The sequence below is a fragment of the Solea senegalensis genome, linkage group LG11, assembly GCF_019176455.1.
Source record: "Solea senegalensis isolate Sse05_10M linkage group LG11, IFAPA_SoseM_1, whole genome shotgun sequence".
Lineage (NCBI taxonomy): Eukaryota > Metazoa > Chordata > Actinopteri > Pleuronectiformes > Soleidae > Solea > Solea senegalensis.
In genome coordinates this window covers 19,365,763-19,380,770 of record NC_058031.1, presented here as the reverse complement: position 1 = coordinate 19,380,770, position 15,008 = coordinate 19,365,763, and the positions used below count along the sequence as shown (strand labels likewise).

The 15,008-nt window shown below is 39.3% G+C and overlaps 2 protein-coding genes and 1 non-coding gene across 4 annotated transcripts; all 3 read left to right on the top strand.

Moving 5' to 3' along the window:
• The first annotated feature begins 118 nt into the window (after positions 1-118).
• Positions 119-7,860, top strand: usp21 (ubiquitin specific peptidase 21). 2 transcript variants are annotated; one of them, XM_044038563.1, is made up of 12 exons: positions 119-755; positions 997-1,361; positions 1,974-2,030; positions 2,146-2,263; positions 2,823-2,934; positions 4,437-4,556; positions 4,698-4,759; positions 4,859-5,046; positions 5,853-5,949; positions 6,068-6,175; positions 6,886-7,000; positions 7,121-7,860. In XM_044038563.1, exons 2-12 carry the CDS (start codon positions 1,209-1,211, stop codon positions 7,212-7,214), a joined length of 1,224 nt encoding a protein of 407 aa, XP_043894498.1. In that variant the 5' UTR covers positions 119-755; positions 997-1,208; the 3' UTR covers positions 7,215-7,860. The 2 variants fall into 2 exon arrangements, with proteins under 2 accessions (XP_043894498.1, XP_043894500.1); XM_044038565.1 differs by having other exon boundaries at positions 120-755; positions 5,871-5,949.
• Positions 3,720-3,792, top strand: trnak-uuu. The gene has a single exon. It is a non-coding gene; the product is annotated as a tRNA-Lys (tRNA).
• Positions 7,861-8,305: 445 nt separating the features above from the next.
• Positions 8,306-14,655, top strand: LOC122777573 (rho-related GTP-binding protein RhoA-C-like). The gene is made up of 5 exons (XM_044038898.1): positions 8,306-8,388; positions 11,023-11,178; positions 12,482-12,602; positions 12,712-12,842; positions 12,921-14,655. The coding sequence occupies exons 2-5, from the start codon at positions 11,023-11,025 to the stop codon at positions 13,092-13,094; spliced, it is 582 nt and encodes a 193-aa protein (XP_043894833.1). The 5' UTR covers positions 8,306-8,388; the 3' UTR covers positions 13,095-14,655.
• The last annotated feature ends 353 nt before the right edge of the window (positions 14,656-15,008 follow it).

The window sequence follows — 15,008 nt, the reverse complement described above, 5'->3', positions numbered from 1 at the left end:
TTTTCTTTATTGTCATTTCTTGTGCACTCCGTTTCGTTCCCCCTGTCGTACAGTACCACAGAAAAACACAATTCAGAATAGGCAACAACAAAAAAAAAAGATTAAACAAATAATATTTAAAAAATAATATAACATAACATATATGCTAAAGTGCCATTGTGGACAGTGTGCTAATTCAGCTGGTCGGGTAAGGGCACGAGTCACAGTCCATTTATAATCCTGCCTGCTGGGTTCAGCATCACCTATTTGATTTGGCACGGAGGCTCCTGTACCTGATGGCAGAAGGGACATCAAGCCATGTGGGAAAGGTGATGGATCTTGCTGTGAGACTGAGGTTAGTGTTGCTTTGTAAACACATGCAGAACCAAAGTCAATGGAGAGAAGCATTTTCATGTCTGTCTTATGATAGTTATGATCGATAGGGATGTGATGAATATATCAGTACCTCTAACGACCACATTTAAAAAAAAAACCTGAACTATCCCTGAAATGTATGATGTTGTTGTTATTATTATATACATTTGCCATGTTAGAGCTTGTTTGTGGCACTTGTGGAGAAGTACACCGAGTAACGTCTAATTATAGACAACCGGATCTACATAGAAAAGATTAGGGGTGATTATCCTCCCTCTCTCCTTTTCAGCTGTAGCCTACAGTGAAACAGTAGATGTCCCCTTAATGCATTTTTAACAGCTCAGCAGGCGATGGGAACAGTTGCTCGGGACTGTTTGTCTACAAACAGAGCAAAGGAGCAGGTGAGTCCAAACCGATGCATTCATTTGCTTGTACTACTTCTCGTATCATTCTTATTGCAGAGGTCAGTTTATATAACTGACTCTTAACTGGGCTCAGTTTATAGTTTTACACCTTTAATCACTGGACACTTAAATAAATAAAATGGAGGTGACTGTCAGGCTGCATCTGTCCAAATGGCTCAAGATGAGGATTTTACCCTCAGGCAATAATGATTCATAAATTATTCCTGTTCTTTCTCAGCTATGAATAAAATTTTCCTGCAGAAAAAAAAGGACAACACTTTTTATGACCACACCCTGCTGCTCCCACCTGCACGTGAAGAAAAATATCCAGGGGTTGAATCTTCCTTTGTCTGTGGTGCAAGAACAACTTGCATTTCTTTGTGGAATCTTCTTGTATCTGCTCCGGGTCCCTGCTACCGCACACGTGTGAGGTTTTGCCAGTAGAATAGGATGCCTGGAGCCAGTGCTGTCAACGTGGACGGGTCCTGTGAGACCCTGTGTCGAACCTTGGTGTCTCAGAACGGTCTTCAGAGAGAGACGGCTGACATCTCCCAGTCTGTCCTCTACACCTCACTGATGGGTCTGCTCCTGGTTGCTGACAAGGTTTGCGGAAAAAACACATTCTGATATAGCCTTTAATATTTCTTTTTTTTTTTCAAAACAATAACACAAAGTAGTCGTGTGAAGGAATCAGTTGAGAGCACAAATGATCACACGTGTTCCAACACCTACTCAGACACTAATAGGATGAAAGCTTGAAGCTGACCTCCTTTTAGCCTCTCTTGTTATGAATAGACAGATAAGAAGACTAAATATGTTCTACCAATAATAGGCCCAGGTCACTCTGCCCTGCCCTCGCAGTCAGCTGTTGGGCCGTGGAAGTGCTGTGTGCGGCACTGTTAGCCCTCTAAGTGTTGAAAGGAGTCTTGTCGATGATTCTGCACATCCAGAGATGTGGTCATCTGCTGCTGTAGCTCATCTCCTTGTTGTGCGATCTGGGATGTAAATATGGGTTTATTTGAGCCACTGCTGCCTCTCTTTCATCATGAACATGAATAGATAGATAGATCGCTCAGCAGGGTCATGTAAGATAAAATAAACTATTTTTCCCTTTGGGGAAATTCACTTGTTACAGCAGCAAAAACAATTAAATCAAAATTAGAAAAAGTTATGGACATTTTATACATAAGAATATTACATGTTGATCATTCACAGAAAGAACAGCCGACCATAGGAAGTGGGAGAATCGGCCTTAGAAACATAGGAAACACAGTAAGTGTCGATGCACCTCAAAAAAACATAGAATGAAATTATTGTGCCTGCAGAATAAACTGCTGCCTAACCAACCGACACACTCACTGCTTCCTCTTCACTTCATCTCTGACAGTGTTTCCTGAACGCAGTGGTCCAGTGTTTGTCTCACACTCACGCCCTGCGGGACTACTGCCTCCTCAAGTCCTACAGGCATGAGAAGTTTTCCACAGAGGAGGCTAAGCTCATGGAAGGTATTAATTAAAAAAAAAAAAAAACTTTATTTATACTCCGGGGACAATTCCAATGCGTAGATGTCAAGAGAACACAAAACATGTCAACAAAATTCTTGGTGAACAGGGTGTAGGCTGGAGCAGGGTGGAGTAGGAGATGGGCGGTACACCCATCTCACCTCTGTTCTCTTAAAATTCTCTTAAAATGCCTTAAAATTAGGCCAATTCACCCACTGTTCTCAGGAAGTTTTTACGAGTTTTTATACTTTATGGGGTAGTTTCGTTCTATAAAATATACATGATGTGACATAATCCATTTTCGACAGTAGTGGGGGTGAGTATAGGAAAAAAGACATTAATATAATAATATAGAAATAAAGAAGAGGGAAAAAATACTGGGGAAATATATTATTCAGCTGGTTTCAATGCAGGCAACTGTAGATACATTTATTTCAGTGGAGTGAGTGGTGGTCGTGAGGAGCTAATATGCAAAAATGAATAATAATTTTAAAAAGTAGAGTTTTTTGTTTTTCCAAAAAGAAGATATAAATGATGAAGGGTTTTTGTTATATTTTTCCAGCTTTCTCTCAGGTGCTCTCAGGCCTCTGGGACGTCAACGAGGAAACCGTTGTAAATCCTCGACAGTTGTACAACATTTTCAAAGAAGTGGTGCCTTATTTCAGTGGTTACAGGTGAGTTTGCTGACGTTTGTACTCCTCTAAAGGCAGCATTACTGCTGCACATGCAAACACTAGCTGCAAGTATCAATACAGCCATTTGAAGTAGGTCATCAATGATATTTCAGCTGACTATCTACATGTTCACCGCAAGACTCTGAATGTTTTAAGAACACAGCACACCTATGCTATATATGGGAAATATTTGATATTGTAGGATCATTAGGTTCAGATTAATGCAAATGAAACCCAAAATGAAACTATTTGACATTACATTACTGCAGCTTTAGTTGCACTCCTCACTGTGTTGTGTAAAATATGTTATAAAAGTAAATGTGTCATACTTGTGGGGAGAATTTGGTGCAAATTCTGATTCTTATTTATGCTATTTTGTTCAGTCATTAATATTTTTTTTGCCAATCTTAAGTGTTTCCTCATTGCAAATGCGTGTCAGTTTCATCACTCCCTGGTTTTTTTGGTTTTATGTGAAGCACTTTCCATTACAGCATTTTATGGGCCTTATTTTTGAATGCGGAAGTCACAAAGGATCCAACTTCCTTCTAGTATTTGTTTCCTTCAAGAATCTGTGAACGGAGTGAGTTTACTTTCTTAACAAGGCAATCAGAGATGGCAGAGATGGTGTCTTAGTCCACCCCCGCTGTTGAGTGATGGTTTCTGCAGTCTAAAACTCCTAGATGGATGTCTAAATACATCCCATTCATGAGGCTTCCGTCACCAATTTTCCGCTGTTGAATTTGTCCACCAGGCGAATTTTGCATCCACAAATACTTCTCTTCGAAGCCTGGGTAGCTCAGTCGGTAGAGCATCAGACTTTTAATCTGAGGGTCCAGGGTTCAAATCCCTGTTCAGGTGCATCTCTTTAAGAAATTCTATTTCTAAAAGACCATCATTGAGTCCACTACATTTCCAGATACTTCATAATGCTGCTGGAACTCATATCCCCCTTTACAATATGTGCTGTCAAGTCATCTTGAAAACAAGTCAAAACAAGCCTATGTCAGCCTCTGCTGCTCATACTGGCAAATGAGGAAATACAAACAGACATACGGAGCCACAAAAAACAATACTTCATTCCCACTTCATGGAGTGAAGTAACAATATCTTGAGAACACTCAAAATGGCAGCTCAGTTCCACATCTGTGTGATATCACAGCGTGGGAGGAACACATGAATGTTCTCCCGTGTGTGGGTCTTTAGCAGAAACCTCTACGTACTCGTCCGCCAATCCAAAAGCAGAATTTAATTGCACACTTTAAGTGTAAGTTAAGAGTGAAAGGTTGGCCCTGTGATGGACTGGTGACCTGTCCAGGATGTGCCCTGCCTTTTGCCCTATACCAGCTGGGATTAGCTAACATGTTTCTGCCCAAAATGAAGTCTATCTGATATCCTTTGATTGACTGATGATTTTATTCACTGATAAGAGTAGAAAAGTCACTGACTGTAACAGGAGCACAACAAAATGTGTGTGTGTTTTTTTTCCCCCTGTGTTGATCCAGTCAACAAGATGCTCAGGAGTTCCTCAGGTTCCTCTTAGACAAACTTCACTCAGAAATCAACCGCAGACCCAGTATCCGACAAACGGGGAAGGAGCTGGAACAAAAATATGCCAGAATTAGGTGTGTGTGTCAATCCTGTTAATCTTTTTCTGAAAGATATTTCAGAAAAAATTTATTTATTTATTCATTTTTTTAAAATAAGAATTATTCTGCCTTTCAATATGTAATGTTGTCCATATTTTCCTCATACCCACTGACTAGACTTTCAGAGGAGGCAGCCATGTGGAAGAAGCACTTGGAGAGAGACGACAGCAGGATAGTAGGTGAGCAGAACTATCTGTCTGCATCAGCTGATATACTGTACTGTACATATACTGTATATGTTCACTGATATTTCTTATTGTAATTCCCCCTCCTGACAGATTTGTTCTCGGGACAGCTGCAGAGTTCATTGCATTGCTCAGTGTGCTCACACTATTCCAACACGTTTGATGTCTTCTGTGATCTGTCGCTGCCCATTCCCAAGAGGAATTCTGCAAGCCAGGTGACACTGAAGGAGTGTCTGGACCACTTCACTCAGGAGGAGAAACTAGACAAGGAGAACTCACCTGTAAGTTCACATAGAGATAAAAGTCAGACAAACAGATGCATCTTTATATAACTTTGTATTTTACACAGGAATGTGTGACCTATGAATGGATAAGTCCAAAACTAATGTTGAGAAATATACAGTTATACAACCATTATATGAATACAGATGAAATTGCATACAGTGTGTTCTGCAAAAGAATTCTGCAAAACCAGGTGTGTTACACAGAAATCAGTCCGTACCTCAAAGATGATAAGTCCAAAAGGGAGAAGCAAAATTCTTCAGGCATCAGAAAAAGGGTCAGGATACACTAAGAAACATTTCTTTTTTTACAAAGACAGTCATGGATCTTGTTCAAAGGTACCCTACTGGAAACCTTATTTTTGGCAGAGATCCCCTAACGGATATTCCATTTTTAAACTCATTATTAAACACATGATTTAAAGAAATGATTTTTCTTATCCTAAAAATGAACACTTTTGCCAACAAATGATTGCGACTATAAAGGATTTAACTACGGATTAAAACATATAGGGATACATGGGAGTATCTGAATTACAGAGAATACTGAATTAAAACCTTAAAAATGTCAAATTATTGCCAGTTCACAATTCCCCTCAAGTAGAAATACAAAATACAAAACTAAATGAGTAATATAGGAAATAAAAGGGAACTTAACTGAACAGGGATGTGAAGGATCATATCATTTTCTTTTGGGTATCTTCGTGTTTATTGTTACTGTTAGGATTCCTCTCCCTAAACCAACTTGTGATTACATTTTTATTTTCCTTTGGGGTAGTGAAATAACCTTAGTGTGTTGACTGTAGTGTGTGTGTGTGTTTCAGATGTGTGAGAGGTGTAACAGACACACAGAATGCACCAAGCGGCTGTCCATCCACAGGTTTCCCCAAATTATTGTGATGCGTATCCTTGGCAGCAGCTCCTACTTAATGGATTATTGTTATTTGTGAGTGATGTTTACAGTGTGCTCTCAGTGATGATGATGATGATGATGATGATAATTCTTAACAGTCTCGGTCAGATCTGAATCGTTTTACAACATCCCGGTGGTCGATCAGTAAAAGCACAGTCTTCGTATCCTTCCCACTCACACACTTGGATCTTGGACCGTACGGACCTGTCGACTGTGGTAACACTATCAAACTTTTTCCTTCTGTGTTTATTACGGAGTGGGATTTCATATATATTCATATATTACCATGTCACAGTTCTATATTTACTCCACATGCCAATTATTTTGACAAAACAACAAGAGACATGAGGAGGAAGTCTGTCATTTTCAGTATGAATTATAAATTAAATTGTGTGCCAGGAATGAGCAAAAATGAACACATTTAAAGTTTGAATTATTCCAAGGTGAAGAACATGTGTGCATACATTGTGAATACTATAAGATCACCAAAAATCGGATCGTTCCTTTGACTGCCAGGATTATAATGGGGTATTTTATATTAGTACCTCATTAGATGTCAGTGTGTTTTACTGGTGCGACAGTAGCTCAGTGGCAGAGCAAGATGTTTTTCAACTCAAAGCTTGTGGGTTTGATTCCCAGGCACCGCTAGTCTATATGCCGATGTGTCCTTGGGCAAGACACTTATTATGGGGTGTTGCCTCGGCACAGCATGGTTAAGTTGCATTTCCACTAGCATAGTACCAGGTACTTTTTTTTTTAGTACCTGCTCTGGCGAGGCAGGTGAGCTGGGACCATAAGGGAAACTCAAATACTCAACAATCCAGTGCAGTGATGCAAACAGAGAGGCAGTTTTAACTATGTTTTCCTGTGGTTGCTTAAGATTTTCCAGTTGATTTTCCATACATCTTTATGGATGTTCCCTGCAGGCCCAGTTCTGTATGATTTGTACGCAATATGCAACCATGCTGGTTCAGTCAATATGGGCCACTACACCGCCTGCTGTTCAGATGAGAATGGCTGGTGCTTCTACAACGATTCCAGGTGAAAACTCATCCCCCACTTTTTATATACAGTCTGTTTTAAAAGAGAATACATGGTACATTGTGTGTATGAATCAACTGTACTGAACTCACAATGACTCTTCATCTGTTTTACCCACAGTGTGACTCCAGTTTCTGAGAACCAGCTTCAGACCAATCAAGCCTACGTGCTGTTCTACCAGCGCAGCAACAGCACTGCCACCATCAGGAAATAGAGCTGAGACTGGCTGAATCGAGCAGCCAATCACGGCGACTTTACTTCAAGTATCCATAGAAACAAACAGAAGCAGCAGTGGCTGTAACTCTGACATCTGTGAACTTCTCAATCACAGTGAGTGTGTCCTGAAATAATGCTTGAGGAGGAGGAAGAGGCGAGGAGCCCCACTCATTTTTAAATGGAGGAAGATTCTTCTCAACAGTCTTAGCCCAGACTGGAGCCTGAAGAGTCATGGTGCCCTCATTCTCAGGCAGGAGTGACAGAGCTGTGTGCACATGATGCACATGCTGCAGAGCTCTTATTATTATGTAGTATGTACTTATTATACTTAAATATCTTTTTTTTTATCCTGACCTCCTGACCTCGTTGCATAATACATGTGACAAAGAAATGGGAAAATGTGAATTAAAGGGCTACATTCTAATGTTTAAAAGTTAATAAAGAACAATGTAGACTGATTCTACTATAAATGAACTTCAGGGCAACATGGGTATGGGTTTGGTTTTATTCAGAGAATGGATCAATATAAGTGCAGTATTGGAAATTGGCCTGTTACTTAATAATGGTTCAGTTATTGTAAATTATTTGTCACCGTTGTTTTTTTGTACTTTTCATATGCAATAAACAATCCAACTACATTAGTATTCATATTTTTATGCATTTATTTTCCTTAATTTATGACATAACAAAAAAATACCTTCAACTTATGATTCCCAATGCAATTAATGCAAATTAAATTAAATTAAATATGAAATTAACTATTCATCAAGACAGGTTTTTAATATAATGGGTTTGTTTTTCCAAATAAAACTATTCAATTTCAAAGTTTCTCTGAAGCCACATATTGGTATTTATTACCAATATTGCAAATGTATTACCAACAGCCACAAGGCTCAAGAGAAAGTGGTTTGCTTATATTAAGTTGCTAAAAAGTAATCAAAGTAATCAAATCCCCTATGAACGTACTTTGATCTTCTTTCTTATCTTTTTTAATATTGGTACCTGCTTTCATTTCTTAATTCAAATGTTAAAAGCTCCCAATCTTCCAATAGTGTACGTAAGACCCAACCTGCGGGTGTCCGACGTCATTACGCACATGCGTGCGAGTTGTGGGCGGAGTGTTGCAGTCGGTCAGGAAGAAGAGGCGAAAGGCGGACACAAAATACCGAACGGTAACGTTTCTGTTTTCTTATTAAGCTTTTTAACTTGCTGCCGTTTCCGTTTGTGGCCACAGATGTGTTATGGGAATGTGCTGGATTCAGGAGCTAGAGTTTTAGAAAATATTGTCTCGCACTGCCAGTGACGTAAACCACTGGAAACATACTTGGCGTTGATGCTAGCTGCTGTTAGCTGGTTTGACAGGCCCCGGACTGAAGTGAAGAGTGTAAGGCATTTGAGCAGGAAAAGAAACAGAGCAGCGACATGTCTGTGTACACCATTTTCAACTTCAGAAAAATAGTGTCTCTGTTTATCCGTAGAGTCTTTTATTTTTCCTAAATGTACCTGATGGGCTTGAGTATTGTAACGAAAACATAAGGAGAACAGTGTGCCAGCGTTATCTGACTTACTTCTGCTTAACAGAAGGAACTGCTGAGGAAACCTACCAATTATACGTGTTGTAAATGCACCACACTCAAAGTTTCAATCTCATTGACCCTGTTAGTTAATCAGTGATGGAAAATGTTAGGGTGCAGTTATAGGAGGAGAGTGATGACTTTAATGTGTAACTTAACGGTTAGAGGTTGACCGATTAATATGGCCAATTTCACTATTTTTAAATAACTGGCATTGACTGTTTATCAAGTTACGTTGGTCGATTTTTAGTTTCTTACAGTTTACACAATTAGAAGTTTACACATTTTCGTTCTCAGAAACTTGATTGTGAAGTGTATTTGAGAGTTCAGTTGACTTGACATTTATCTTTTTATTTTCTATTTTAACAATTATTAAAATAGTTTATTAATTATTTTTACTTGTGATATGCTAGTGCACAATAGTGTAGACATGTAAAAATGCTGGTCGGAAAAAAAGACATTAAGTTGAGCAGTTAAAGTTGTTATTTGTATCATTCAATTATCAAACAGAAAAGAAAAATTGCCGAACAAATCACTCAGTATTTATATTTCAGCAGACAGTTTCTGATTTCTAAAGATGAGCACTGGCCACTAAAAACCTGTACCTGTCAACTTTAATTAAAAGGGGGTATTCAATAAAAAAAAAAAAACAACAACAACTTCAATCCAGATAGATATATCCAGAAATAGTAGTTTTATGGTTCAGGCCAATATATATATATAACTATTTCAACAAATGATTGAAATGCAGTTACACTTTAACAATTATGTTGTCAGTTTATATATTGAACTAGGTAGATTATAAATAAACACTGACAAAAGTAGCTAAATTCTGTTTTCTCATGACAAGGCAAAAACTGAAATAGGCCTCAGTCAGTCAGTCATCATCTAACCGCTTTATCCTCCACCAGAGGGTCGCGGGGGGTGCTGTGCCAATCTCAGCTACATCGGGCGATAGGCGGGGTACACCCTGGACAGTTCGCCAGTCCATCGCAGGGCCACACACAATTTAGAGTGTCCAATTTACCTAATCCCCACATTGCATGTTTTTGGACTGTGGGAGGAAGCCGGAGTACCCGGAGAGAACCCACGCACACACGGGGAGAACATGCAAACTCCATGCAGAAAGGCCCTTGTTCCAACCGGGGCTCGAACCCCGGTCTTCTCGCTGCAAGGCGAGAGTGCTAACCACTACACCACCGTGTTGTGGGAATAGGCCTACCTCACAGAATTTAAATAAGGCGCTAACGTACAGTGCCGTGTAACAGTTTCAGGAAGGTGAGGTTCAGGAAAAGTAAAGGTCTTTGCACACCAGAGATGTTGCAAATATATGGGACGAAAGTGTTGATAATTCGGATGCAAATTACGATGCACCTTTCTATGCACATCAAGTGCGATGCAAAGAAACAAATACATTATGAGGACGAGGGGGATAAAATTGCATTGCGGTCTGTCTGCGACCAGAGCAGGCACACACAATCCAAAAAAATAAGTCGCAATTTAGCATGTATAAATGTAAATTATAAATTGTAATAGTTTTATCAATTTACAAAATTTAAAGTGAGCAAATAATGAAACATTTTAATCAAATCAATGTCTGGTATAACCCCCAACCTGTGGCCGATCATAAGAAAATTGGGTTTAGGGTACCCAATCCCCACTGCTCAGTGTAAATTGAATCTCAGCTTTGAGGGGCAACATCTTGTGCCAGTCCCAAGCTTGGATAAATTGGAGGGTTGGAAGGGCATCCGGTGTATAAATCTCTCCCAGACAAAGATTTCAAAGAAGCCAGGGGTTTCAAGATATGCTATTCAAGATCTTTTGAAGAAGCACAAAAAACGGGCAATGTTGAGACCATGGACGCAGTGGTCGACCAAGGAAACTTAGTGTGGCAGAAGCATCTGAAATCCAAAGATGACGCATTCTTGCCACAGCATTTCTTTTCCATACAAACTTTTGCAAAGTAGTGCACATCTTAATTTAATGTGATTGATAATATCAGCAGAAATGTAAATTATATTTCCTTTTTTTTTTCCCCTTTTGCTAATTTAACAGTCTCTCCAAATTAAAACTCTATCTTCATTTCTCAATTCAGAACAAAGTTACTTCAATGACTCTGAGTCCAGATTCATGATTTGTCGATTTGTCGTCATGTGGTGATGTTTATAAATTGACACTAGTTTATCGGTAACATGACTGGGTCCTGGGTTCTACACTCTTTTTTTCTCCTAGATGGCAGCCATCAGGAAGAAGTTGGTGATAGTTGGTGATGGAGCGTGTGGGAAGACATGTCTGCTCATTGTCTTCAGCAAGGACCAGTTCCCAGAGGTCTACGTCCCCACTGTGTTTGAGAACTATGTGGCAGACATTGAAGTGGATGGGAAACAGGTGAGACATATGCACAAAAGCAAACTAAAGGCCAGGAGACCAAAGAGTCAGAGTCTGCAGCAAATACACTAATCAGACTAAAGTATATCAATACCTCAGAAGAAGTTATGCTGTGTTACCACTACTGATCCCAGCTCGCCTCGCCTCTATACGGTTTAGGTTGGTTTGCCATTACAATACAGTACAATAGTACCTCCTCAATGTGGGCGGAGTCATCATTGCACGGCTGCATGAAACTGCTGTGATTTAATTTTACCGATTGCAGGCTTTCAGCTGAGCTATCGCTAAATACACGAGACTCCTCTGTTAAATTATGAGATTTATGACATTTCCTTGGTAATTGTTGGAGATTAACCCACTTTTTTCGGATTGTTAAGTATGATCTACAGTTCGGCATTGATTCTTGTGTCGGACGTCTTGCTCATGGCTCTTCCTGTGACGGAACTCTGACCAATTGGTGGCCGGCAGTCTGGCAACGTCACACATAGCATCAGCTCAGCTCACTTAGAACCTCACCAGAGCTGGTACTAAAAAAAGTACCAGTTAACAGTGCTGTGCCGAGGTGAGGCGTGTCATGCTATTGGAAAAGTGGCTATAGTTTCAAGCTGCTGGAGCCAATGTGTGGAACAGTATTTCTTTGTATTTAATATCAAATGGTTTGATTCTAATTGTATTTTTACAATGTTATATTTTGTCTTTAGTATACTTTAATGTATTTTAACAATGTAAGTCTGCCTCAGGTCGTAAATAATAATTAAATAATTTTACAAAAACAATTTACAAAAACAATTCCAGTGCATATTAATTGTGCTCTGGCCCGTGTCATGATGTCCGGGACTGAACAAAGTGATAAACTCTCCTCTCCTCAATAAATATGACACAGCAGCTTGTTAATACATTGATAATAAGTAATAAATGCTAATGGGTGACGAATAAATAACTAAAACCTGCTTTGTTGTAATATTTGAAAAAATTGTAAAAGAAAAACTCCCCATCGCCTTCATTTATTCACATTTCTCATAACACAGTAGCGCCGTTCTCAAGATGCCACATGGATGTGCTTTGTTGTGCTCGTACACTGCTGTGATGTCACTCTGGGAAATAAGATTTTTCTTTTCTTTTTTTAGGAAGGTTTTACAAAAACTCCATGAGCTTTCCATTTAACCTTTACTAATACCAGTTTGAAATTGTTTGTTTTAAAATGTGATATTAATTAACATTGACATTTTCTTCACATGTTAGAGACTCTAAACTTTGAATTATATCTATGCAACTCTCCATTCACATAAATGTGGCCTCTCAGGTGGAACTAGCACTTTGGGATACAGCTGGACAGGAAGACTATGACAGACTGAGGCCTCTCTCCTACCCTGACACTGACGTTATCCTCATGTGTTTCTCTGTAGACAGCCCTGACAGTTTAGGTACAGTCTTTGAAACACGCACACCACTCAATATTGAACACCTTTCATGATTAGGTTAAGACTGATGTAGGTTGCTAATTGCTTCACTTCTTCCCTCTACTCTCTGAAGAGAATATTCCAGAAAAGTGGACTCCTGAAGTGAAACACTTCTGTCCAAATGTTCCCATCATCCTGGTGGGGAATAAGAAAGATCTGCGCAATGATGAGCACACCAGACGAGAGCTTGCCAAAATGAAACAGGTCAGTCTTTGCTTGTAAATATACTGGAATGTACATATTTGGTTGGTACAAATCCCTAAATTAAACCCTTTCCACCAGGAACCAGTCAAACAAGAAGATGGAAAAGAGATGTCAAACCGCATCAGTGCCTATGGCTACCAGGAGTGTTCTGCCAAAACCAAAGATGGTGTGAGAGAAGTGTTTGAGATGGCAACAAGGGCAGCGCTGCAGGCCAAAAAACGTGGCAAGAAGTCCCCCTGCACTCTGTTATAGGCTCCTGGAGGAGAAGCGGGAGCTGCCCTCAAGCACATGGAGAGGGCAGATTCCGACGAGATTTGACCAACGGGAGAATTTTGGGGAGGGCTCAGAAAAGTTTTGAGAATACTCTATTTCTCATCAGCCAGTTATCCTCCACAAATTAAAGCAGGTCTAAAATGAATCGATAGACTTCTACACATGTCTTTTTCCTGTACATTAGGTTATGTGCCATTTTGCTTGCATCTTATTAAAAACTTACTCTCATTGGCTTGGCTCCTTCAGGCCCATTTTCTGACTCAGGCACTATGCAGGGTTTTGCCTAAAACTAGATTGTACAAGATCATTTTCCATAATGAATTACTTAAACTTAAAGGGATAGGTCAGATATTATGAAGTGTGGATGAGTGATCATATAATATCTTCACCCACTCAGTCGAAGTTGTTGATCCACTGCTGCCTTCATCAATAACTTCAAATGTGATGTTTTTTTGATTTTGGCTTCAGAAATCCATTGTTTGAATCCTTTGTTTTGATTTTACCTATGTGATACAAATTAACTCAGTGAGGCAGCAGTAGACCATCAGCTTATGTGCCCCTGTGAGCTAAAAGTGCTGATTTTCTCTATGGAATTGTTTTTCCTTGTGTCTCTGCTGGCAGCCGTGCTTCTTCATACAGCCACACTTCAAAAAGCCTGAACTATCGCTTTAAGTGTGTGTGTATGTGTATGTGTGTGTGTGTGCGTGCGTGTGCGTGTGCGTGTGCGTGCGTGTGCGTGCGTGCACAGCTCTAAGGTGGTTTGTTTTTTCCATTGCAGGTCTGCATGCAGTGAATATGTGTATATTAATGCGAATGTGTAGTAACAAACTGTTATGTGTCTACGTACTGTATCCATGGAGAATGTGTCACTGACCTACCCCCCCCCCGTCCATGCCGAAGTTTCCCCTGATGAGCAAAATTTATGGCTCAAGTGTATAATGGAATTAACAGCTACTCAGTGATATAGAAACATTCACTTTACTGGAAAATGTTGTACTATAGCTAGAGGCACAGTCAGGTGAAAAATATTTAGAGTTTCTTTGGAACCTTTTGCTTAAACCAGAGATTCAGTGGATTGTGTTAATAATCAGTGGGTCAAATCATGAGTGGTGTAGTTGAGTTAGATATTCTTTTATGTAGACAATAGGCTTATCTTATTACTGTTGTTTATTATGTACTGTATGTCTTACAAGGCTTTGTAAAGACATTTTAATGATGTGTATTTCATTTCATGTGCATTACTTTTTACGCAATCCCATTTTATGATATTGTCATTATTGAACTATAACTTTTTATTTTCTTTAATTTTTTTCTCAGTATTTTTTATCATTAGACCTGATACTGGCGTTATGATCTGCATATGTCAGTTAAATGATAAAATGTAAGCATAGTATTATTTTGTTTGATTAATTGAGCTTGCCAAGCCTGGGGTGCAAATGTTGAAAGATTTTTGGGATTGGCCACTATGGCCCTTTTTTCTGTACTGTGTCAAGGGGTCTTTCTGGATTTCTTTTTCCAAATAAAGCTTGAGTTAGGGGTTTCTGTTGTATGGTAGTTATTTTTGTTGATCCACTCAATTATTAAAAATGACAACCAAAGAAAGTACTTGGAGTGCACCTCTACCAAAGGCTGTTTTCCACAGTGATCCATGCTCGCAAGTTTAACTGTTATGATTATAAAAAAGGCTTGGGCCATTACATACATTCCCTGGGAAATCCATCCAAAGCTGTATTAATATATATATATAAAAAAAATCATGTGTGTGTATGTATATATGTATACGTGTATTTATACGCACACACACATTGGTGCTCGCATACTTCAATAGAGACGGTGATTGGACGAGATAATAGGGCTGACCCAAACAACAGGAATGTTAGTTTGGGTTACATA